Source organism: Falco punctatus (assembly GCF_963210335.1).
Source record: "Falco punctatus genome assembly, chromosome: 4".
In the NCBI taxonomy this organism is placed as follows: domain Eukaryota; kingdom Metazoa; phylum Chordata; class Aves; order Falconiformes; family Falconidae; genus Falco; species Falco punctatus.
Window position 1 is genome coordinate 18,345,800 of NC_137583.1, and position 24,432 is coordinate 18,370,231.

Here is a 24,432-nt window from a genome sequence, read left to right on the forward strand (position 1 = left end):
TGGGGTAAAGAAGTATTCAAGTATTAATGCTGGAAAATTGCTAGCTGCTAGAGTGGAGATGAAAAAAATAGGAAAGTGATGGCATTTTCTCAAAAGAGCAGGAGGTAATAGTCTTTTCCTTGTTGAGAACACTGCTGGAAAGCACAGAGCGCCATTTCAATTAGATATGGCATTCCTCTTCCACTCTCAGGCTGTTGGCTAGATTTTCTATTACACAGCATCTGTCTCTGTTTCTATCTATCCCTTGTTTTTCATTCCTTGTCTATTTCCATAGTGCCTACGTGCCTAAGCAGTAATAGATAAATGCTTGTGTATCTGGTAGTTTATCCACTGATGCTCAAATATTCTTGAAACTTGATTAACTTGTGTTAGTTATGTCTGTGTTTTAGTTAACAGTACTGAAGAGCAGAGAAGAGATAAATGCTGGGTTGGGAAAACGGGGTATATTTCCTCTCTTAAATGGAGATAATAATACTCATTGGCTTAAGAGCACAGAATTTTTATCACTGTTAATAATAATGTTATTGTTATATAGTGGAATTTTAGAAACATCAGTACCAGTGATTTCAATGATGCAAAAAAGAGCTGTAGACATAATTAAGGTGATGGAAGCAGGCTTATGAAGAAAGATGAAGAGAAGCAGCAAATGCACAGCTTGTCTAAGCGGTGATAATGATGATGGGGGATGTGATGACCATCTAAAACATATCTGACATCTGCAAATACAGAATAGGGAATAGTGGTGTTCAGTTGGTCATAGCATTACAATTAGGGTTAATGAGGAGAACTGAGCAAAAGAAAACACGGAACATTTTTTTGCGGTTCAGCCCAATGGTAGATTGCATTAAATGCTGGAATAATATCTTCAAAGAATCCCCTGTTGCACCAGCAGAAGCCCAATTGCTTAAATAATGTGAAAATAAATTGAGCAACACGCTCATGGGTGTGTGGAGGGAAACATTTTGATACTGGGAAAGGACTGGGCAAGATGACCTCTTCTGCTTCTAATTTCCAACACTCTATTAGAAAGAGCTGGCAGAGTTACCCTATTTCTACTTCGCAAGCATTTATCATTTTTTTTATTTGTAATGAGAGACCAGTTTTTATTCAACATTATCCAAAACTTTCAAGACTGAAAATTTAGCTGAACTGAGGGTTCAGAGCGTTAGGGTTGTTTCACCTGGAGCTGCACACACTGCATGCACATGAATTTCATGGGATGGCAGTTAAACCTGAGCTATCTGAAGCAAAATATTTGGGGTTGAATTAAATGATGTTTTTCTAACTAGCTCAAAAGTGGACAAAGCTGGACATGCACCGGGACAAGTCTAAGAAGAACTGAGGGAAGGAAAACCATTTGTGTGCAACGCTGCAATTAACATGGCATCTGCAGCACATCATACTCGCTGCTTTCCCTTAGGAAACTGCAGTACATGCATAAGGACACAGATATATCTTTTTTCTTTTCGTGTGATTGCCTTGAAATATATCGCTTGGTTTATTTTGGACTAAAAGTAGATTTTAATATTTTTTTTAAGATGTAAAATAGCTCCTTTGTGATACATAGTAAAAATAATTCCCTATTCCCTTCTCTGTCTGGACTTCATCTTTCGAGGTACTTTCCCCTTTTTGATGGGGATGTGAGTACAGCATAAAGTTTCTTGGCTGTAGTACTATATAGGAAAGAAATTGAAAATCATTAGCTAAAAGTAGTTGAGTTATGAAGTTATAACCCCCCTGAGACACAGGGATTTTATCTGAAATTGAAATTTATTGATGTTTGCTAATGAAGTGTCAATGTTTTTCACCACCAAGGTTTTAGTAAAAAAAAAATCTGTTTAAAAAACAACTTTAAATTAAAAAACCCAATTCCAAATTCTCAGAGATAGTATTTGGATGAATACTGATCATTACCAAGGGTAAACAAGAGAGAGAGAGAAATAAATGCATTTTCTGCCTTGCCCATTTGGTTCTCCTAACTGCAGAACTCCCTGCACACTGCTACTGTTTAACTAATAAAAAATAAATTAATATGAATTTCAAGCCAATGCTGTAATGTATCACACGTTGCTTTGAAAGTAGGAAATTATTTGCTCACTAGACTTCATGCATTTCCACTCAAGTATGCAGCCCTTTTTATTCACATTATAAGGGAACAGAGTGAACTGAATTGCACATGTATTCAAAGAAGCAGTACAAATCTGAACAGGAGCCAGATGATCAATTATTAGGAGGTAGTACTGCATTGTGTTGTTCCCTAGGAGCTTCAAGAGAGAAGAGAAAGAAATGTCAGAGAGAAACATTCAATGCAGTTACAAAAAAAAAAAAAAGGGGGGGGGGAGGGTGAGGGGTGGGAGAGAAGAGAACCAGAATAATCAGGGTTGGAATTGTATGCTGAGAGCTAGAGCGGAAAGACAGAGCAAATCAAGGTGACAGGAAATAAAATATTGCTCATCAGCAGACACAGGGAGGAGAGAGACATCAAAACATGGAGAGTCATGCAAAAAAAGGCAGCTCAGGAGAGTGACTGTGGGAAAATATAGGGGAAAGGAGGTTTGGGGAATGTTCAAAGTAGTTTGGAAAAAAAAAGCCAGACATTTAGTTGGAGGTGAATGCCACCATAACACAACAAAAAGACAAAATTCAGAAGAACAAAAAGTTATCGTGAAATAAAATATTGGCACTCTCTTCTCCCTTAAAATTTTGGTGAGGAGGAGGCAACAACCTTGCCACTGAGTCTTCCCACAGGAGAGGCCACCAGGAAGAGTTAAATTTTGAGAACAGTAAGGTCTGAATCCCACGTCATCCTCTGCTTCCCCCCCTCTTCCTCAGACGTAGTTTTGTCCTGACCAGTAGTAAAACAGCTTAATCATGCTTAGGTCTGGATGAAATAGATTGTTTTGAGAGAAGTTTTTTAACTCATTAATTTATAACCACAGTATAGTAGTCTGAAAATTAAACCATTGTTGTTCGCATCTCTGGTCTGTAACATTTACTGAAACATTTGGCTGTGCTTGAAGCTAAATAAGGTACAGTAATGAGTGTGCTATAAATTGCTTTAGGCTGGAGACTACCACGTTCTTCTGCTACGGATAATGTATGCAGTGTAAAACACTTTCTATGCTAAAACAAGTGATTGCTTCTGTTCCTTCATATCCATCCTCTGTCCTTACATACCATTGTACAGCCGGTTCCTGGCAGAGGTATCATTTTCTACACAAACGTAGGACCAGCTGCTGGTGGTCATGGTATGAATGACTCTAGGAATATATGGGGTGGGATAATGTGTACACTTGTCCACTGAAAAATGACTGAGAAATTATTGCTTGACATTGTTTAGCTGCAGCAGGGGATAGGATTTACTGCCTCTGCCCATGGCACACAGCACCTGTACAGTGACATTTTCCTTCTATACGCTGAAACTTATGGCCATTTGTTTTCCTTTTTGTGGGTTTTGCAACACGTGGTCAACCCCATTGACAAAACTTACTGCTGCTGTAGCCAGACAACTCACCTGTAAGAGATCCCATTTGAAACGTCTTCACTTTGATCCCACTCTAACATCTCAGTTTTATACATTGCCCAAATTTTTTGACTCCCATTCCTCCTTGTTATTTTATTTATTGCCATTCTTTGGAAGATTGATGCAGCTTCTGCACTGGTTATAATTCTCTGTATCAGTCTGTCTATAGTATCTCTACAATCCTAGCTCTTCATCACTGTACATTCTTTATGGATCACATTACTTTCACCACCCCTTATCTAACTACTTCATAAAAACCACCTCACACATTTATAAAGCATGACAAGAGCATTACCATAAACTATGTTAGTCTGCTCAGTAAACACATCATAGGCTCTCCATAGGCTAATCACCTTAGTGGATAAAATCATCTGGGGATGAATTTATCTCCAGCAATCATATCAAAAGACAAACTTACAGAACAGTATTGTTCTGCTTTTCCACAAGAGTTTAAGATCCCTGCATCATTTTATCTCAACCGAATGCCTGGATTTTAAAGTTGGTGATTGCTGATCTTCTTTGTAATCAGTGGACTCATTTATGAATATTTAATAGCAATCCTTAAAAGTATGAGATTTTTGTGTATCGTATGAAACAATAAAGGATGTGTTATGAGTGTAATAAGCAAATTTGGGTCTCTTTTGAGGTTGATGGGAAAAGTAATATAGTTTCCCAATTTGGAGAGCAGGCTGAAGATAAAGGCGTTTAATAAAAGGATTAGGCAGTTTTAAGAGATCTGGAAACATCAAGGTGCTTGGGGAAAGCCTGTTGGACATGAGCAAGACTATGGCAGGACCAAACAGTGCTCGCATTGTTGACACAGAATAATTTCTAAATCCTTTCTTAGTAACTGCTTCTCATGCACACATCTATATTAATTTCTCAGCAGCAGCTGTGCCTAAATCACATATTTATTATCAGCCTAATTATTCCATCTGAAAAGAGACTTATCCTATCTTTCTTTTGTTGTGTGACTTTTCTGAGACTCATTTGACTTAACACCCATTCTTTGGATGCCTTTTTCTGGCAGAATTTAGCAGAACAATATTTTGAGGCCCCAAGCACAATATTCTGTGGTTCACCCAAACGTTATTGTTAGGTTATTTTCAGGCCTAATTCCACTTTGGATTTTCACCGTGCGAGGCACTACAGATGCCAATATTGGAAATGTTCGTTTCTGTTCAGCAGCAGCAGTGTTCATTTCTCTGCAGCTTTGATACCTAGGAAATTTGTTCTGGGGAAGAATTGTGCAGCTGCAAAGCAATGATCAGAATAGCATAGTAGGTCTTTTTAATCTCGAGTATATACTGCTGCCTGAAGTTTAAGTTCTAGGAGGAGCAATGCTTGAATGCAGGCATATTACATCTATTTTGCCCAAACTGTTTTTTTTTTTATCCCCTCTGACATATCAAATATTAAATTTTCTGAACCACCCAAGTGACTAAGGACAAGATTCTTTTAAAGATACTTTCAGATTTTATGCTCAGCCTTACTAGGCCTACATAATTTAGACCAAGAAATCCCATTTACAAGTGATATAGACCTTTAGGAGTGTCATATCTCACTGAAAGTCAATGAACTTTAGAGTCATAATGCCTATTACTTTTTGATATGGAACTTAAGTTATTTCTCAAAAAATACCATTCTTCTCCTTCTGAATTTTCAAAGTCCTGGCTCTTCATATATATCCCTTAATGGCATTCCAGAGCTGTAAATCCCACCAAAACTTCTAATTTCTAACCTCCATTTCTCAAAGTTGCTGGAAGTTGATCTCCCTTTGAAGTAAAAAAAATCTCATTACAAGACTGAAGATCCCCACTAAAAGAACATTGGATTCTTGACTGCCTCATGGGTTACATATCTGCTTTTTGTAGTTCATCAATACGAGAATGCTAATACTACCTGTTACAATTCACTTTCAATACTCTCTGTGACAAAAAAGCAATCAAACATGTAGGTTATGTGTATGGTCCTCTGCAGGCAGCTCTGCAGGATGGCTTTCACTCTGCTGGCTGTCAGAGACAGCATACACACACAATGGCTGGGATTGTCTCATAAACTCTGTCATTTTGGCATATGTGTATACTGTACATGTGCATGCAAAATCGTAATTAAAACCTACTCATAACTCTGCTTCAGTAACAGCTAGAAGCAAATTCCTCATCAGCATTCCTCTCCAGCCACTCTTGCCCTGTTGTCCTCTTGAATACTTCAGCCGACTCTGGTTTTTGCACTGCTGTTTGAGATGCAATGTGCCAGAGGCAGTAGCTGCTAGAAGACTGCCTTGTTTTTCTGGGTACCATTTTTCCTTTGATTCATCTTTAAGAGATTTTTTTTTAAAAAAAATATGCATAAGAATAAGGTCCTGTGCAAATTTCTCAGGAGATCAATTTGCAAGGCTCTTTAGTAAAAATACCTATTCTCTAGTGTGTATATTGGTTTGATATGGAAATCCATAAGCCTGCCCTAGATCCACCCACATCTCATACACTGGTGTGCTTTGGGTTTTCTTTGTGAATTCAAGAGTAGAATCCATAGCATTTCTTCTTTACAAAAAATACTTATTTTTAATTTCTGTGAATAAACCAGTTCTTGAGGATCAGAGTCTGTTCTGGGTGTAAGTATAAGAATCTCTAAATCTCTCAGATAAAAAACCTCCTGTGGCTGATGGCAGAAAGCATTAGTAGGAAATTGTAAAAGACTACAAATACATGTGCTAATTAGAGCTTTGCATATCCCTGCTTTCCCTATTATACTGAATGGAAAATAAAATTCAAATGAGAAAAAAAAAAAAAAAAGAAAAGAGTATTCAAATGAAATATTAACGTTCTGCTGAACAAAGTATTTTAAAGATATTGTTTTCCTCTAGAAATTCTTTTGTTATTGATTTTTGTAGAAAAGTTTGATTTCCTGAAAATGGCCTTTTCTGTTGAAACTGCACTTAGAAAATTAGCTTATAGCATCATAAAGAACCAGAGATGCCTGTGCTGAATGCACATTGCCCCTCTCAGCGTGTGAATTCTGACTCCCAAATCTCTCAAAACTTTGGCTTAGTGTGAAATTAATTTCCAGCTGTAGCTGACCTGCTTTGTCCGTTGTTTATCTCCAGGCTCTGACCATATGTGCAATGGGTCAACAAAAAAACAAGACAATAATGTTATTGGTCTTACTCAAAACAGGGTCATATCAGTGGTACAGGAACAGGGGCCTGAACTGAACGAGAATGTTGTACCACCCAGCAGGGAAGAGTCCTGTGGGCTCTTGGCTGAGCTGTGACCTCCCTGCATACTCTTTTAAGTGACCTGGACATCAGAAGAAGCTCAGTAGGAGTTTGAAATTAACCACAAAGTGCAAATCCATGGGAAGCCAAATTTCACCAGCCACACTCCTCATGGAACTACTTGTTCTGATCTTTTGTAAACAAACAGCATTTTCTTTAGAGGAGGTGCCCTGCGTCTCCAGAACCCTTTCACAGCAACAACATTTGAGAAAAAAATATCCCAGCCTGAAACTTAATGACCCACAACGGGAATCGCTTATGTTGCTGCTGTTGCAGAGTCTTCCCAAACTGAAAACAATATATGTCCCACATAACAAACAATGAAAGTACTGAATATTAATGAAAAGATATGTATATAAATTTAGGAAACAGGCCACTATAGTCTATTCTGATCCACTGGGTAGAAAAAAAAATCCATATATAACCAGGGGGCTTGCAGAGCATGTGCGGTACGTTACAAATTCCCAAGGCTACTGTAACTCCATGTATAGTGAGTAGCCCATTCATCAATTTGTATCAGTTATCATCATGGGAAAGAATTAAGTGTGGCTTAATGCTAACTTTTTATACTTGGGTCCAGTGTTTGATGGTACCTTTGTGTTACTTAAAGTTCATGAGCCAAATTCCGCTGTTTTGTAACTGCATTGGAACCGATGGCTCTCTGGCAGCTGAGGTGCCATTACCATTGACCTTACAAAAATGCATAAAAACCCTAAGCCCTGTCTGCTTGCTCTGCAGCTGTTGTCACTGTGTGTGTGCAGAAATGCATCCTGTAAGCCTGATCCTTGTCCTTCTGGAGCAGATACAGAGTGTCAGTGGATTATACGTAAAACAAAAATTGGAGTGTAATTGCACTGTGGTTATGAGGAGTCTTGTATTTGTTCACTTATGAAGTGGCTTGTGGAGTAGCATGGGACTTTGGTTTTCCATCTGTTACACATTCCTGTCAGAAGCAAAAATGTTATTTTTTAAGTAACATAGTAGTGGCTTATTATTTCTTAAAGTAAAGTATAGTATTTTCCCCCGAGTACAGCGTAGTCTGTAGTTCTGGCACATTAGCTGGCATAAACATTTTGATTAAAGCTTATGAATATATTAATTACACCTGGGAAGTTTCCAAAGCTTATTCAAACCGCAAACTTCTCAAACTGCAGCCCCCAAATCTGATTTCATTTTAGTAAATGTAAAAATGGCTATTACAGGGTTGACTTTTCTTTCTCTAGGATGTTTGTATAAAGACATGAGGTGGCAAGGGTGCCAATTTTTTTACCCATTACATTCTGTGAGCACTTTTTTAAGAAAGTATTCAAGTGTCTGAAGAATTTTCATGTTGTTAAACATTTCCTTGAAGTCTAAAGAACTTTAATACCATTCAAAGCTTTCTCTGATCTCCTAGGGTCTAGCAACATCTGCCTGTACTTAAGCATTTATCAGAATAACAGAATCATAGAACCGTAAACTCATAGAACCATTTAGGTCGGAAAAGAACTTTAAGATCAAGTCCAACCATTAACCCAGGACTGCCAAGCCCACCAAAACCCCATGCCTCGAAGCACCACATATGTGCATTTTTTGACCACCTCCAGGGATGGTGACCCCACCACCTCCCCAGGAAGCCTGTAACAATGCTTGGCCAGCCTTTCCGTGAAGACGTTTTTCCTAATCTCCAACCTGAACCTCCCCTGGCACCACTTGAGGCCATTCCCTCCTGTCCTGTCGATTGTCACCTGGGAGAAGAGACCGATACCCCCCCACTGCCCCATCGGGCATCTGCAGAGAGCGATCAGCCCCCCCAGCCCCTCCTCTCCAGGCTGACCCCCCCCAGCTCCCCCCCGCCCCACCTCAGCGCAGGGGGATAGGCGCTGCCCTCTCCTGCTGGCCACAGTATAATGGTATGTGACTCCAGACAGGATGATAATGCTGGAACGTGGACTCTCTAGCTGAAGCTGTATAAATAAATAGAACTATCAAAACCAGTCATAGTCCTAATGAGCTGTGTCTGGAAATGTTGGTAAAATTGGTTATGTGATTTCTTTTCCTCATGTTCCCGTGGTGGGTTGCTTATGGTGTAACAGAGGGCCAGAGAATTTGACCACCAAAGCCTATGAAGTTGTATGGGTTTCACTATTTTTTTTCAAGTTACATGAACAAGTTCTTACAACAACCTTCAGCTGGATCAGACTGTGTGGTGCATTGACGATGAGATAGAAGCAAATGCAACAGAGGATCTGAATTCTAAAATCACTGGGCGTATGACCCCAAAAGAAAGGCATATCTTATCTATCAACTGTCTGTGCCTCCGCCAAACAGCCCGAGAAGTCTCACCTAAGCGGTGCTTTGCTCATGCATTCATGCACACATGCATTCATTATGACTGACCTGCCCTAGGAAGGTCCATTAAGTGGAACTCATTTCAAGCACAGATGGTCCTGAATAGCTTAATGTCTGCCTGGTGGCCAGAATAAGTGAATTCTTGATGGCCTTAGACTTCTGATCACATACATGCAGCCAAGGAGGAAATGAAAACATGTTTATCATTTTGATAAACAACTTCTCTCATTGCTGCAGGATGCTCCATGTAACTCAGCAGTCAAATACTATTAAATTGTCATCACTGTCACAGACAGAATGTATAAGTTTTGCTACCTGAGTCATAGTTAATGACTTCCACAATGTATAACACAAATCAGTACTGCTGTTTGCCTTTTTTATGTTTGTTTACTGGTAAGTTCAGGCTTGGCTAGAATACAGTCAAGTTATAATTTTGAAGTGCAAAATATACTTTTATTATTACCTCTCAGCTAGAGGTATAAAAAAACAGGGATGGCTAGAAGATGGCTTTTTGGCTTCTGCCAGGCATGCCCTTAGACCCTATAGGTGATGAGATATTTGAAATCACAACCACCCACAATAGGCTCATACCTACAAAAAAATATTTCACCCTGTGGTGTGTAAGCTCAAGGTGGCTTTATAATAGAGACCAAAATGAGCATGATTTCAGTTTAGTGTCCTCCAATTAGAATTAAAGCCATTGCAGGAATAACAAACAGTTGTCCCTGTTTTACAGTAAGAATGTTTTATTATTTCTACAGTTCCATATTTTAAGCCTATGAAGAACAAAGACTTCCAGAAGGCTAGGAAATATGAGCAGGGACAGAATGCCGCAGCTGGCTGCCATCTTCAGCAGCCCAGAATCCTTCCCAGCAAGCCAGTTCCTGCATGCAAAGCTGAGGGCATCCTGTGAATTGCGTGCTCAGAAAGGATTAGCTGTTCTTACTATCAAGTCCTCCTAATGTTTGGTGTAAAAAGGATATAAGTCACGTTAGGACATTTCTATTCACCTCTGAAGCTTCTTGAAAAAAAGAGCAGAACTATTCTTGATTTGCAAGCTCCTATTCTATTTCTAATCTTTTTCTGATTTTCTTGGGGCAGAAGTGAATTAAAAAAGCATAAACTATTTTTCTTGACAGCTGGATAAAGCAGCTACTTCATAAAATGTAACTGTCAACAAAACATTCAGAAGACACATACTTAGAGGATTTTAGGGCCCTTTCCTCACCTTTTAAGATCAATGGCAAATCCTTTATTGACTCGAGTGAGTTGGATGAGGCTGTTATTGTGGAAAAAAAGCCAGCTCAATAGACCATAAACTTAAAAAAAAAATATTTCTGGGTTTTGTGACAAGGATTCAAACTTTTGTAGCACTTGCAGCCTAGCAGCTCAATAATTCACATTTTTTTCAGGACTCCCAGCACTGTAACATCTCCCCAGGTCTTCCCATAATCTAGAAGAACCTCTGAGAAAGAATCACTGGCTCAGGAACAGAAGTCCTCAGATATTCATATTACAGCATTTCTTGGCACTACCCTCCCACCCACACCCACACCCCAAAAAAAAGTTGGAAATATAAAATAAAAATCACAGAGTAAAAAGGTACTTCACATATGCATATGAAAACGTTTGGGGTTTTTTTCCCAGTGGAAACTGAAGACTGATTCATGATCCTTACCCCACTCTAACTTGTTTCTTCATTCGTACAGCTGAAATAGAGATTTAAGTTGAACCTCCCCACCCAGTATACTTGTGGTATATATATTTCTGTGAATAACCTAATCCAGAGTGTGCTTTTTCAGTGAGATTTTTTCCTAGTCTCACTGTGTCCATTTGTATTTGTCTGTATTTACCTCTATCTATTCTCATTTTGTATATGGCTTTTAAAAATTCTAACCTGTATTCATGGCTGGTATAATATATACCACCAAAACACACTGCATGCAATGTTATTCAGTAGTCATTCATAGGCTAAAAATGCTTTAATGAAAAAATCTGATCTCACATAACGAATTTTCCAGGAAGACAAGGTGTGTAACATGCAGAACTTTCTCCATGTGAGATGGATTTTTTCTTCTGTGTCAACACTGGGAAGGGTCCTTTTATTCTCATTTTTATTATTATGATTATTTAGATTACAGTTATAGTCCATGCAGATAAAAGTTCCAATTAATATACTTAACTGTCTAGTGGTAAGAAAAAGTGGCGTTTTGTTGCTTTTATAGTTTCATTATGTTTTGCCACTCCTAAACAACTATACACTTTTAGTTAAATTTTTTATTGCTGCAGCAACTTGAGCTTTCACATAAAAATTGAAGGTGTTATAAAGCTTATCCACTGCAACCCATTATTTTGAATAGATAACCAAATAAGCAAGACTAGCTCATGTGGTTATTAGTACTCATACAGCAAATTAATAGAGAAAATTAAGCATTTAACTTATTCACAGCTATTTACTACATGGTACATATAGTCTGGTTAGAAACACTTATTGCTGCTTACATTATCTCTGTTGTTGAGGTTGCAATCAATAAAATCACAAATCTTTCTTCTCTTAGGGCATGACTGTAAGATGAATTAAACCAATGGGAAACTTTTCATTGCTTTCAATACGATTTGGATGGGAGAACAGGGAGTTTATTCGAAGAATTACTCTGTAGAAAAATACAAGCATTTGGGACTGAGTTGATTGTCACAATTCCTCTTGCTCCTAAGAGACACTTAAAAGCCCGTTTGTCAAATGATGGCTTTCTGAATTGTTGGGATCTCTCTTCTGTGGCACCTATTGGCTTTCAAAAAGCTTGTGTCAGCAGGCCAACTTCACCTAATAACTAATACATGAAGCACCATTTCTCTCCAGATGAGTTAAATATTTACTGCAGAGGCAGTCCTGTCTCCTGCTTGCAAACTCATCAGTGCTTAACCCCATGACCACACAACCTAAGCTCATTTACCTTAATGGATGTTTGCAGGCTTTCATCCACTGACTCACCCTGGTAGGTCAGCGGTGTGAAAATGTAATATTATAAAACATTTCCACACTTTGTGGAGTCCCTGTTCATTGGTAGTTGTTGTACCGCTTAATACTGTGGGAGCATCTTATGGAAAATCACCATATGACCTTAAAAACATATGGTCAAGGGACATCCTCCCTGCCCACCTACCCCAGTGCTTCACTACAGAAATGTCACATTTGTGGAATCACCAGGTAACAGGATTTGCTCCTGAGCAGGGAGGTGCCACCAGACTCCCAGACCTCTTCCAAAATCCCTTGTTCACAGGCAGACATGGATCAGCACCTCCACACTGTGTATTCTCCTACCTGGCTGCAGGGTTACTATAGCATTTAAAAGCTCTCAAAATTGTTTCAAAAAGAGTGAAAGCCAAAGACAAGAATAATGCTTTTTCTGCTATACTACAAGCAATATACGCTTAGCATTTCATAGTGGCCTAAAGTAACGATGTATTTCTAGAAAACCTTCTTACACATCCTGCTCTTCAGTAGGCTGTGCATGATGTTTTGTCTTAAGTTTAATCAAACCCTGCCAAATTTATGCCACAATTTCATAAAATAACCAGATATCTGTGGGGAACAGACTGGCACTATTAAATACTTGGTGATTATGAGCTAAATACAGTCTGAACTGAGGATCAAGAAATTACTTGGGCAGTGCATTAGCCCACTGTGGTGTCTGTCTCATCTGCTTGCACGGCACTGCTAAGGCGCATGGCAGTAATACACCTGACACTTTGTTTCCATGTATAGCATATGCCACAAATGCCAAGTATTCATAAACACTGAGCCACCGTCTGTCTATCACTCCTTTGTCTTCTCCGCCTAATCAAACTATTGCAAATTTCATAATGAACAATTAGGGAGGTGGTGCCTGGTGATCTTGCACACAATGGGAATGTTTTCTGCCTTGAACCTGCCAATGCTGTGAGTGGGCTAGCAAAGGGAAGGGCTGTTGGACCACCCTGTAACGCAGAGAGGCTGACTGTCATTCCCTAAGAGCTGAGTACTGGCATGGAATGAAATGTTTAGAGGCAAACCTGGAAATTTCTGGATGGATTCCCTTAGTCCCATCCTTGTATGAAAGAACATCTGGGGGAAGAGGCTTCCAATATAACAAGAGCAAAATTAGCCAGCAGTTGTTGCACATTTACTGCAGTTTGTTACCTACATTTCTTCAGGCCCAGACTTTGACACAGTCGTTTTTAGGCCAAAAATTCTGCTGATGTCAGAGAAGCTTCTAATTTAAGAGGCAAGCTATAGTTACTGTAGATGGACATTTATCTACATTTTCTATTCAAACTGAAGTATAGCAGCACCTGGTTTATTCAGGAGCATGCACAAAGGGAGAAACAACATTGTAATCCCACCTGTACAGAATTGTGCAGAAGCACAGACAGGAGCATGCCTGGGTGCTTTGATTAGCCACTGCTGCTCTTCCTAATCAGAGTGTCAATATTCTCTTTTTCTTTTTTCTTTTTTTTCTTTTTTCTTTTTTTTTGCCAGAAGGAGGAACGTGTGAAGTTATAGCAGCACACAGATGCTGTAATAAGAATCGAATTGAGGAAAGATCACAAACAGTAAAATGCTCCTGTCTACCTGGGAAAGTGGCTGGGACTACAAGAAACAGACCTTCCTGTGTTGATGGCAAGTAGATCCTCCTGTATATATGTCTCTGTTTGTGTACCATCCAGTAAATAGTTCTAAGTCTATAGATTATGCATAGGAACTGTGTTGTGTTCTCTGTTTAACAAAACAGAAAAGCCTCGAAGCATAGGCATGCAGTTACACCACCTTGTCTGTTACTCTACTGAGTGGTTCTGTGTGCCTGGGTCACGTTAAGATTTATTCAAAAACTGAGAGTATAGCATTCAGTACAGGCACTTAGAGAAGCATACCAGATTCCGTGGCAGGATCAAGCCCATAATCAATCACTGGACAAAATTACCTGTTGCATCACTTCACAGTCCCCACCCCCCTCCAGTGCCACATTAGTTTTGATTCAGAAATATTTCAAAGGACAACAGCCATTCATTTTGATTTAATTATCCATTTGAAAAGTCAGTGGTAAAACAGATAAATAAATGAATCCTGTGGTCTCATCCTGTAATAAACATTACTGAAAGCCAGGAAAAAACCTTTATCTTTTGAAATCACTGGTCCCATTTCTTGTCATGGGGATTTTTTTGCTGAAGGAAAAACACCATGTTATTTGTGCCTGGGTTTCATATCAGGTCTGGCTCCACAGGGTGTGTTGTTCTCCAGGGCTCCCCCACCACCACTGCAAGGTGAAACCGTGCAGCAAACAGGAAGATAGCTGCGGCTAGCAAGTGCTTAGCAAAATGTAAATAGCATAAGAAGACGGGGAGTATGTGGTACTAATCCCATCAGTTACCCTTCCCAAACAAGCCACTCTGTGTGTTACAGAATCCCTCTGTGCAGCAGCTTCGTGAACATAGCAACTTGTCAAAATTCCTTGCTATTCTTTATAACAATTGTCTGGTGCCACTGTTTATACCACCCCACAGCCAGTGGTTCCAAGAGACAGGGATCATTTTGGCTAGAGTCAAGGTAGGCTCTGCCTTGGGCTCTCCTCATCCTTCCCCGGGCTGTACTTCCAGGGGTGGCGGTGTAACTGCAGGGTTTGGAAGAATCCGGTGTTTTGTCTTTGGGTCTGTCATTTGGCATTCAGCTTCCCCCCAGGTGAGTGAGAAGGGAGAGCTGTGCAAGCAAACATGGGGAAAAAATGTTTTCTTCCGGGTACCTTTGCTTCATCACATGCTGCAAAGGTAGTAGCAAGGGAGCAGGAGCTGGGCCAGTTGTAGCCCAGAGTTAGACAGGAGTGTCGGTGGGTGTTGTGGACTGGAGGATCATGTAGGCAAAGCTCTGAGCCTTACAAGTTCAACATCAAAAAGATGAGAGATCAGGGATACCTTGGAGGGATGAGAACCCCATGTTTTCTCAGCAAGTGTTTGTGGTTTGTAAATATCTGGTTTCTATATTAAAGATAGAAAATGTTTTATTTCAAAAATGCTTTCAAATTTTAAAATTATGAGGCAGTATTTCATAGCTTGTTATACTGGGCGTGCAATCCACCTTCTGAACTCATGACTAAAAACATGCTACGAATGCACCTGTGAATGATTACACTTTAATCCACATTCTGTCATTCTGCTGTTGCTTAATTACCCTGATGAAAAGAAGCTTTTCTTTTTCTGTTAGACACACTCATAAAACCATAAGTGAGATCTACAGTGGTCTTAACCAAAGTTAGCTGTACAAGCCTTGAAAAACTTCATGTTCTTTAGCAGGTCATGAAAAACAGAGGCCCTGGATAGAGCAGAAAGACACCATTAATTCAAATCTCATAATTCTGTTCAGAGAAGAGGAGCTCAAAGAATGCTGTGTTAAGAAAAAAAGTTGGGTGCAGGTGTGGACTGGAGCCTAATTGCTCTGTCAGGATTACAATAAAAAGAAATGTTATTGTCTGGAATTTTGAAAGGAGTAAGGATAAAACAATGGATAATATAAAAGCGCAAAGCCAGTCCCATTGAAGTCACTGGTAAGACTCACAGTGACTTCAAAGCCAAAAAATGTGAACTACAAAGGAATGTCTTCCCCTTTCAAGTCTAGTTGTTGTAGTCAGCCTTTTGTAGATGGCTGGTGAATGGTTCAAAAGCCCGATATGCTGGTTGTAAAAATTAATAGAAGGGACATTTTCTTTGGCCTTTGTTTTATCCTGGACTTTGTATTGTGACTTTTGACATACTGACCTGTTTTGAGTCAAAACTTTGACCTATTTAGTAGTTCTGTTCTTGCTAAGGCAAACTCCCAAAACTTCCCATGAGAGTCCCATTGACGTCAGTACTTTAACTCATACAAAGATTTGGGATTTGCTGTTTCTTTTTTTATGTGAGGACATTTCAAAAGGTCATCTGTAACTTTTTTTCTTCTTTACCTACCATGCTGAAAAGATTGAGACCATTAAATCTCACACGGGGTTTCACACTGTATGCAATTCCAAGCCATGGTCTGTTCCTAAGAAAGCTTGCTCAGGTTCATTAATTAAATATGCATGGGTGTTCAGGTCAGCAGTATGCTCTCACCCAAACAAACTGATCACCTTTGAGAGGTGACAAGGATCCTATGTCAGCAATTTGACTCCCATCTGTGGTTGATTATTGCCTCAAGCCATCTCCACCCGATGGCTATGTAGTAGTGTGTATAAAACAAGTTGAACCTCAGTTTTGCCCTGTTTATACTGTTGGCCAAACTATGACTTAATGGGATCAGAGTGAAGCTTTTGGTGTTTCTCAGTCCAGATTCATCAGAAAACACCTCATCCAAGCTGATGTTTTGACAGTTTGAGTTCATGTTGCATGCATTGCCTTCCACTCCTACCAGCCATTGCTCCGGACACAACTGGGCTGCGTGGGTGGGAATTGCGTGGAGAGCCAGCTTTGTTTCCTGTTTAAGAGAATAAATTCATATGTAGGAGTCAGCTTCAACTTTTAAATAATTATCAGGGGTGACAAATGGTCCTTTTGTCCTTTTATTGCGAGACCTCATCATGGGTAGCGCACAGTCGTGGTACGTGGGGCTCGTGTGTCCACCCTCCGCCTCAGTGAGCAGAAGTTCAGGCCGAGTGTGTGCGGTTTGTACCACGAAGGGTGGGAGGTGGCTGTGTGTTCCCGAGCATCGCTTCCTGCCAGCTTCAGCAAACTTTGTCTTTGGGGCCTCATCTTAAAAAAAGAAGTGAGGCCAGGCTGTGGCAGCCTCAGAAGTTATAAATTATTCCTTGCGGCTCATTCGGTAGACACTGTCCTAAAACCTGCCTCAATCATCAATGAATTATGTAGTAGCAACAGTGCGAGCAAAACAAAAGCCAAATCTTGTCATGAAACAGAGATGCCAGTTTCTGTTTCTTTGCCTCTACTGCTGCGCATTTACTTTCATGATTCCCTTCGCTACTTCAAGGTCTTTTTTTTTTTTTAACGATGATTTTGAATGCTCCCTTCCCTCCCTATAATTTATCTTGCATGCCACTTGGCAGTAGCACATACCATGGGCATCAGTCTATTCAGCTCTCTTTCATGGCTGTTATTATTTTCTCCATTTGCACAAATACCTCTTCAGAGCAAGCCCCAAATGGATTATTTACTTCATTTGTATTAGAGCAGGTTGAAAGGGTCCCTTTTTCTTGGGAAAGCAGTGTCGAGCATGTCCAGAGAGCTGCCAGCCCTCTGCCTCCTGAGTACAGGGGACCTGTGCAGCTGGGAGTGTTACCAACCCACTCTGCAGCGATGCCGTGTTGCTGTTGGACACAGTGTGTGCATTGGCTGTCTGAAGGTACCAGAGCAACTCCTGATCTGTCCTGCTGCCCGCACACTTCAGAGGTCCTGGGGCCAGCAAAGGGCTTGAATGTGCGGCTCAGACTAGCTGCAGACCCCTCTAGCTTCACATTTTGATGGACCTGCTCTCTCTCATTTTCCTGTTATTTTTTGTGCGACATGCAGACATGCAGGTTATTTCTGCAGGGGTTTCTGACCCATGTGTCTGAATTTGCACCTTCCCTCTCTGCTACGCTTACCAACAGCTTGTCTTCCTTGTTTCAGAAGCCCATGAATTTTCCTTCTCCTGCAATAGGTTCTGTGGGTTTATGAGGGCACTCAGGTGGGATTTGGCCTCTTGCTTGCTGTCTCGTGGCTAGTACGATTTCTCCTGTGGGTTGAAGTTTTATTCCTTTGTCTTTATTAACCAATTTCTGCTTTTGGTACTGTGATTATCTAAGAGAAATGTTCCCAGTAATGCACTCTGCTTCTTCACAGCAATGCCTCTTGCATCTTCCTGGCAAGGTCAGTGGGCACGTGACGATTGTCCTTTCAGGTGTCAATCCCACATCCTTTAGAAAAATCTGTTCACCTCCAAGAATAAAGATCAGTCAGTGGCTTCAAAATTTCAGTGTTATTTTCATAACTTAATTTTCTGTTATTTTACATAAAACTAAAAGAATCCAGAAAAACAGAAAAAGGAAAATGCTCATGTATTTCTCTTTTTTTTAGTAGAAATTTGTCTTTTTTAGAATTTTTCACCATTCTCAGTACATCTTTTACATTAAGTGGGACCAAGATTTCTCCTATTGCATATGCGTAATGTGGAGGTGTTCTTAATCTTCTTCATTACTTCATCAAAGCTTTCTTTTCCTACCCCATCTTCCTTCTCAGTGTGGAATGCACTTAGCATAGAGAAACAGTGATGAAAAAAATTGTTTTTTAAATACCTTTAACATTTCTATTTGAACCTTTTCTAGATGTACGCAGCACATTCTCAAAATATTTAAGTAATATTGAGGGATTCACATTCATACTGCCTCCTGAAAAGCCATTTTGCTTTTTCTTTCTTACATCCCAAGATGTTTTCTTCAAGTAAATGGCTGCAGACTGCTCCAGGTTCGGTGGTTCTACCAGATCTTGGCATTGTATGGGGTTTCATAACTTTGAAATAACTTTATTGTGACAGTGTCAAATGTAAAGGTTATACCAACACTGTCATATGTGGGTCAGGAACGCAAGTCCACCTCCCATTCTTCACTGGCCTAATCTTTATGAAAGATTGATGTCACCTTTCTGAATAAGCTAAGATTTTCTACAGCATGAGTAAAGTTGGGTGTGTGAGCGAGAGAGCAGCAATGAGCAAGTGGCAGCAGTGAATAGGTTAATACACTTGTGTTCGGGTTGGTTTTTTTTGTTGTTCTTCATGACTTGTCTACACATGACTTGCAGTTTAGCAGTTTTCTTTGGTTGCTTCCATTAGCAAAGCAGTGTTATGGCCACTTCATTTATTTTTTCTGTGTTTTACTTTGTTGTTTTGGGATTTTTTTAAGCAACTCATTTTAGTACTCAGTACAAACAACATGAATATTTGATTGGCCTTGAGAGTTTCCATCTAGCTGAAAGCACGTGAAAATTCTCCTATTTGGAAGTTTCCCATTCCCTGTAATGGTACACACTTTTACTTTCCATTGCGCTTCGCTGTGGCTGCTCATGTTCCTTCCAAGATATCAGTAAACAGGACTGGTCACAAATAGCCAGTGTGAAGGAGGTGGGAACAGAGGCCAAGTGAACCCGTGGGGTTACTGAGTACATATGAACAGAAAAGCTCTGATAATATTCTCTCAGTTCTAGCACTTCATATGATTGCTATAAAAATGTAATAGGAATACAAGATATTTGTAATTTTAATACTGTCACTTTTATGCTGTGAATAATGTGCTTTGTACCATATCATTTACAGTGGTATTGAACCATTCTGTACAGTCAGCAGGTGGTTATGTCCGTGTGTTCTTTGAGGCCGTTGAATAATACATAATTTGTTCATCTATACTGAAGTTTACTGTGTTAGAGCCAGTGATGCTCTCAGACACATCTTTTTAATGCTTGAATTTTTCTGTTCCCTTTTCTTCTTTCTTAAACTCTTTAAGAGGCAACCTCAATATTTCTTGCACAATTATCTGTGAAATTTTTTGGAGCACAGGGTATGGAATAACAGAAAAGCACCTCTGCTGGCTTTTGAAATCAGCCACAAAGGGACTTCCATGCAGGTTATGCATGTTGCCAGTGCTTTTAGGAAACAAGGCGCTTTAAACACTGGTCAAAACCAATGAGGAAAAAGGAAGGTGCTACGAAAATGCTGCGCAGTATCTCTTCCTCTAAAATATTCTTGTAAGAAAGGTCTCTGCAGATATCTGAGATGATCCAATTCCATGTTGTCTGCTACACAGGATTTGAAGCATTAGCTCTCAGGCAGCAGGACTAGTGTTTTAACTCTCCATGGTCTGCTGGTGTCCTATTTTATACCAGTCATGCATCAGAGGAAAGGGAAATCACTCACTGATACAGAACAATAAAATAAAATTACTCCAGTATTTCCCTCTCTCCCAGACTGGCTTTGGATCACATCAAGTTTCAAATCATTCCGTAATATACAAAATATTAACGTGCATGTACATACTTCAGATTTCTGTTAGTCTGAGGATTATCCATCACTAGCCACCCTGTGTCCCTGTGAATTTACATCAGACTTCATCAGGAAAGCATTAACAAACTAAACACAAGTCTTAATGACCATTGGGAGCATTGTCACTTTTAGTGCCTCTCTGGGCCAGCACCCCACAACACTGCAGCCCTGCCACTGGACGGTGGGTACCAAACATCCTTGTTATTCCATGTTCAGTAGTGGGAGCAGAGAGAGGACAGCTTTCATCAGCACACGTTCTCTTTGCTGACATTGCCCTCCTTTCTCTCATCATGGACCTGCAAATGAAAAGGCCGTACCTGGTATGTCACCAGCTATGCCATGGACATGAGCTAATTTATTTTATTTTTTAAATTATAGATAAGATGCCTACTATAGAGTGATCATTCATGATTCAAGAGCGCTGTGTTCCTGTAGTGCAGAGGTGTAGCACATCACTTGGTGGGATCCTGAGCTGGTGCTCAGCCCATGCGTCCTCCCCCAGCACCCATGCACCCTCCCCCAGCACCCGTGCATCCTCCCCCAGCACCCGTGCATCCTCCCCCAGCACCCATGCATCCTCCCCCAGCACCCGTGCATCCTCCCCCAGCACCTGTGCATCCTCCCACAGCACCCGTGCATCCTCTTACACTCATGCTACCCAAAGCGCACCAGCTAAGAGATGGGCAGGGGAACTACAGGCACTTTCTGGCTCTCCCTGGAGTAAGCGCAGGATCTGAGCCCTGTAGAGTCACATGGAAGACTCCTATTGACTTTGGGTCAGGTCCTTAGTAAATACTTTGTTAGATATAATCCTGTATCTATCAGCACTTACATCAAGTGAAAACGTTTCACAGTCACAAAGCCAATAGTTTTCTATTTATCTAATGTGTACTTTAGGTGGTATCACCAGAAAGCTTTTTTTTTTCCCCCACTCTGTGAAAATACTTTCAATCAATTCTTATTTCTGGAAGAAGGGGGGGGGGGGGGGGAAATGCTTTTTGAAATCCAAGGAGTCAGCTTCTCATCTTCTAGCTGTGCTTCGGCCTAGATAAGAAGAGGCTCAGGGTCCCATATTATTAATGCACTGTCTATATGAATAACGAGCAGGCTTGGTGAATTATTCCACACTCCTGGGAAAATCTATAGCCCTGTCCTTCTGCAGCACCACTGGAACTGAGCAGGAGACTCGTATTTTTTTGATTTGGTGAATTCATATGACTTCATTTGTAAGGAAGAAAAAAAATGATGTGTCTGTTCCCCACTGACACCCATTTAGTAAGCTCAAAAAAAATTTGCAGCGTATCACATGCACTATTAAAAAAGTTGCTGGGGGGGAGAAGCCTAACTGTGTACTGGAATATTTTAAGACTTTGCTTTTGTCCAGACACGTCTCCTTGAAACGCCCTTGCAGCCACCCTGAAATTGCAGCCAGGTCCTGAGAGGTGCTGACTTCAGGGGGAGCGAAAGCGAAACTGGCAGTGAAGGCGCAGAGTAATTAGTTCATTTACCAAGGCACAGCAGCTCTCATTACCAGTTTGCCTTCTCATCTGCAGGGCAGAGGCTGAACGGAACAGAGCGGAGGTATGTGCCTGACCCCGCTGATGGTAGGTGAGCTTTTATGTCAGAGCACAGCATCACCTCCTGAACCCAGACCATCAGCGAGCAACCTGGGGAGAGCAGGGAAGCCATGCTTCTCCCTGAACAATTATATGTAGAAATATATATGTGTGTGTATACATAAATATATCTGTGTATCTGTGCACGTGTTGTAGAGTCATCCTACCATGGCTGGTGTATCAAAGCACCCATTGTGGTTTAGGCACGTTTGTCTGTTCCCAGCGATAAAGGTGCACAGGGGGCGGATATTCAAGGGTCAGATGTGCAGCCAGCCTGAGCCGAAGCCCGCAGCAGAGTTAGGCCCTTCCCGGTCTCCCAGCGAGGGCTGCATTGTTCGTGCTGCATGCAAACCTCCGCCAGGCATTAGGGAGCAGTAGACAGATGATCATGTCTTCCTGGTGTGAAGATGGTACAGCTAATGAGATCGTCTGACTGTGGGTTTATGTGAGTACATCTTCATCTGGGCTATAATTTATCTCCCTACCTATGTCTTATATTTCTTTCTTTTCCAATTGACATTGCGGTTTCCTGCGTAGCAAAGCAACCTCCCTTTTTAATATCAAGCCCATAGAACAGCTGACTAATCCACCCCTGATGAAGTGCAGAGAGCTCACTTAAATCCCAATTTCCGCAAGAAAAACATTTTCTGCTTAAGAGGGGGGGAAAGCCATAAGTCACGGCACTATCTACATCTGTGTGAGGGGTGGTCATTTTTCCAGGCTCCAGCTGACAGGTTTCAGTGCCGACACCGAGGGAGTGGAGCCCTCGTGGCCAACCAAGGTGCACAAGCAGCAGCCTTATGGTGAAATTAGAGAACGGCATGGCCACGTAGCAGTGTGAAGACACACAGGAACATATAATTACTTCACCTCCATACAGAGGAAAGTAACCTTTATCTAAAATACTTGCAATAAGCCTGCTAGAGGCTAAATGGAAAAACAGTAGGAGCTTTCTTCTCTTATAGGTAGCATTAAGTGTTAATCACAGCACTGGAAAGAGCCTGGTAAGGGGTTTTGGAGGCAGGGAGTGCAGGCAGGGAGGGCAGCCGGTCACGTTGGTGTGCCAGGCACTGCAGGGAAAAAGAAACACAAACTGGTTGGGAAAAGATAGCTTAGAGAAAATTCCCTTGCAGGAGTGAAGCCACAGGCAGGACCATGCAGGTGAGCCCTGTGAGTTCAGGTAGCATAACGCTTGGGCATGCTGCCTGGCAAGCATGGAGAACAACCAAGAGAAAGAGTTTTTGCAGCTTTTACATGCACAGATCTACCTCAGTTAGCCCAGAAGACGGACAGCAGCCCCCTGCAACCTATCTGCAGATCTACAGTTGGCAGATGTACCACCAAAAAAGCTTCAGTGATGCTAAGAGAGGCTCCTCTTGCAACAAGCCAGCATCCAGCAATGCTGAGAGGGAGCTTTCCATATGTCAGGAACTAGATGGAAAAAACCTGTCCAGGAAGAGGTCACAAAGCTGGGGTGAGCAGCGCTGTGTCAGAGCCAAAAATCTTTGCTTGGCGGGTAACACAGAGGTTGCTCAAAAGAGTAAGAGCTGGATATATTGGAGGGACTTGTGTGTGAAGCACCTGATATATTCGTATCCATCACAGCCACCGCAAGGTGTGGAGTCTGGTCTGCATCTGCGCGGCGTGGCTGCAGCAAGGCATTGCTACCTTTCACTGCATCTGTGTGCAGGGATGTTGCCAGCTGATACAGAATGTGTTGTGTCTCAGGAGTAAAAGGTTTAAACCTTCACACCATGCCTTTAAACAAACACTGGGTTTATCTGTGCCTTGGGCGACAAAGCACATGTGTGCAGTCCTAGTACAACATTCAGAATGCTCTCGGAAAGAGGTTTGACCCCCAGAGACAGATTTTCAGCTGGTGTAAACTGGCTCTCGAAATCCAGGGAGACCTGCTAGTTTGTGCCAAATGAGGACATGGTTTGTTGAGTTTAGGAAAATGAACAGAATGGTGACTGGCTATTAATCCTTGCTCACAGCCTTCAGGGAATATATGGGACCAGTGTTCAGCTAATCGGTGGCCAAGAGGAGCTTAGAGAGATGCTAAGGTGGGGTTAGCATCTGTGCTGTATCCCTTGCAGTAATTCAGATGATAATCTATCTCTGCCAGGAAAGACCATATTTTTAAATAGCTAATTCTGTATAAACCCATGTCATATATCTTCTCTGCAATGGATACGGTGCATTCAGTGCAGCAGGGCTGTGAAATGCTGCTTGTCTACAGGTGTCTCTAATACAGTACAGAAAATACGTGATCAGAGTATTGCAGAGTATTAAGTCTTTTTCTGCTTTTGTTTCAAAGCTACCTTCTATCTATAAATATGGAGCTGGTTCACAGGGCTTGAATGTGGTTTGTAGGATTAGGATTTGAACACAAAAGAAGTGAATGATTAAGTAAAAATGGAAAATGCTGCTACATAGTGTGGTCTCTTTAATTTAAAAGATGAGAACCTGAAGTTCTTACACACTGGAATTTTAAAGAGACAATGACCAAATCTTTGTAAGAAGAATACACACTGTTAATCCTTCCGCTGTTGCAATGAGTTCAAACACAAGTCACTAATTTAGACCTGGGATTGTCCATTGTGTTGAACTATATGAGTTAATCTGGCAACTGCAACTAGAGGTGGGCAAG

The 24,432-nt window shown here is 41.0% G+C and overlaps 1 protein-coding gene across 2 annotated transcripts in view; it reads left to right on the forward strand.

The window, feature by feature from the left end:
• The window catches only part of TAFA1 (TAFA chemokine like family member 1), a 265,588-nt gene that overhangs the window by 193,510 nt on the left and 47,646 nt on the right, over nt 1–24,432 (forward strand). For both annotated transcript variants that reach the window (XM_080383083.1, XM_080383082.1), the window contains exon 3: nt 13,654–13,794. In XM_080383083.1, the coding sequence (XP_080239209.1) occupies nt 13,654–13,794 (141 nt within the window). The remainder of the gene's footprint in view (nt 1–13,653; nt 13,795–24,432) is intronic.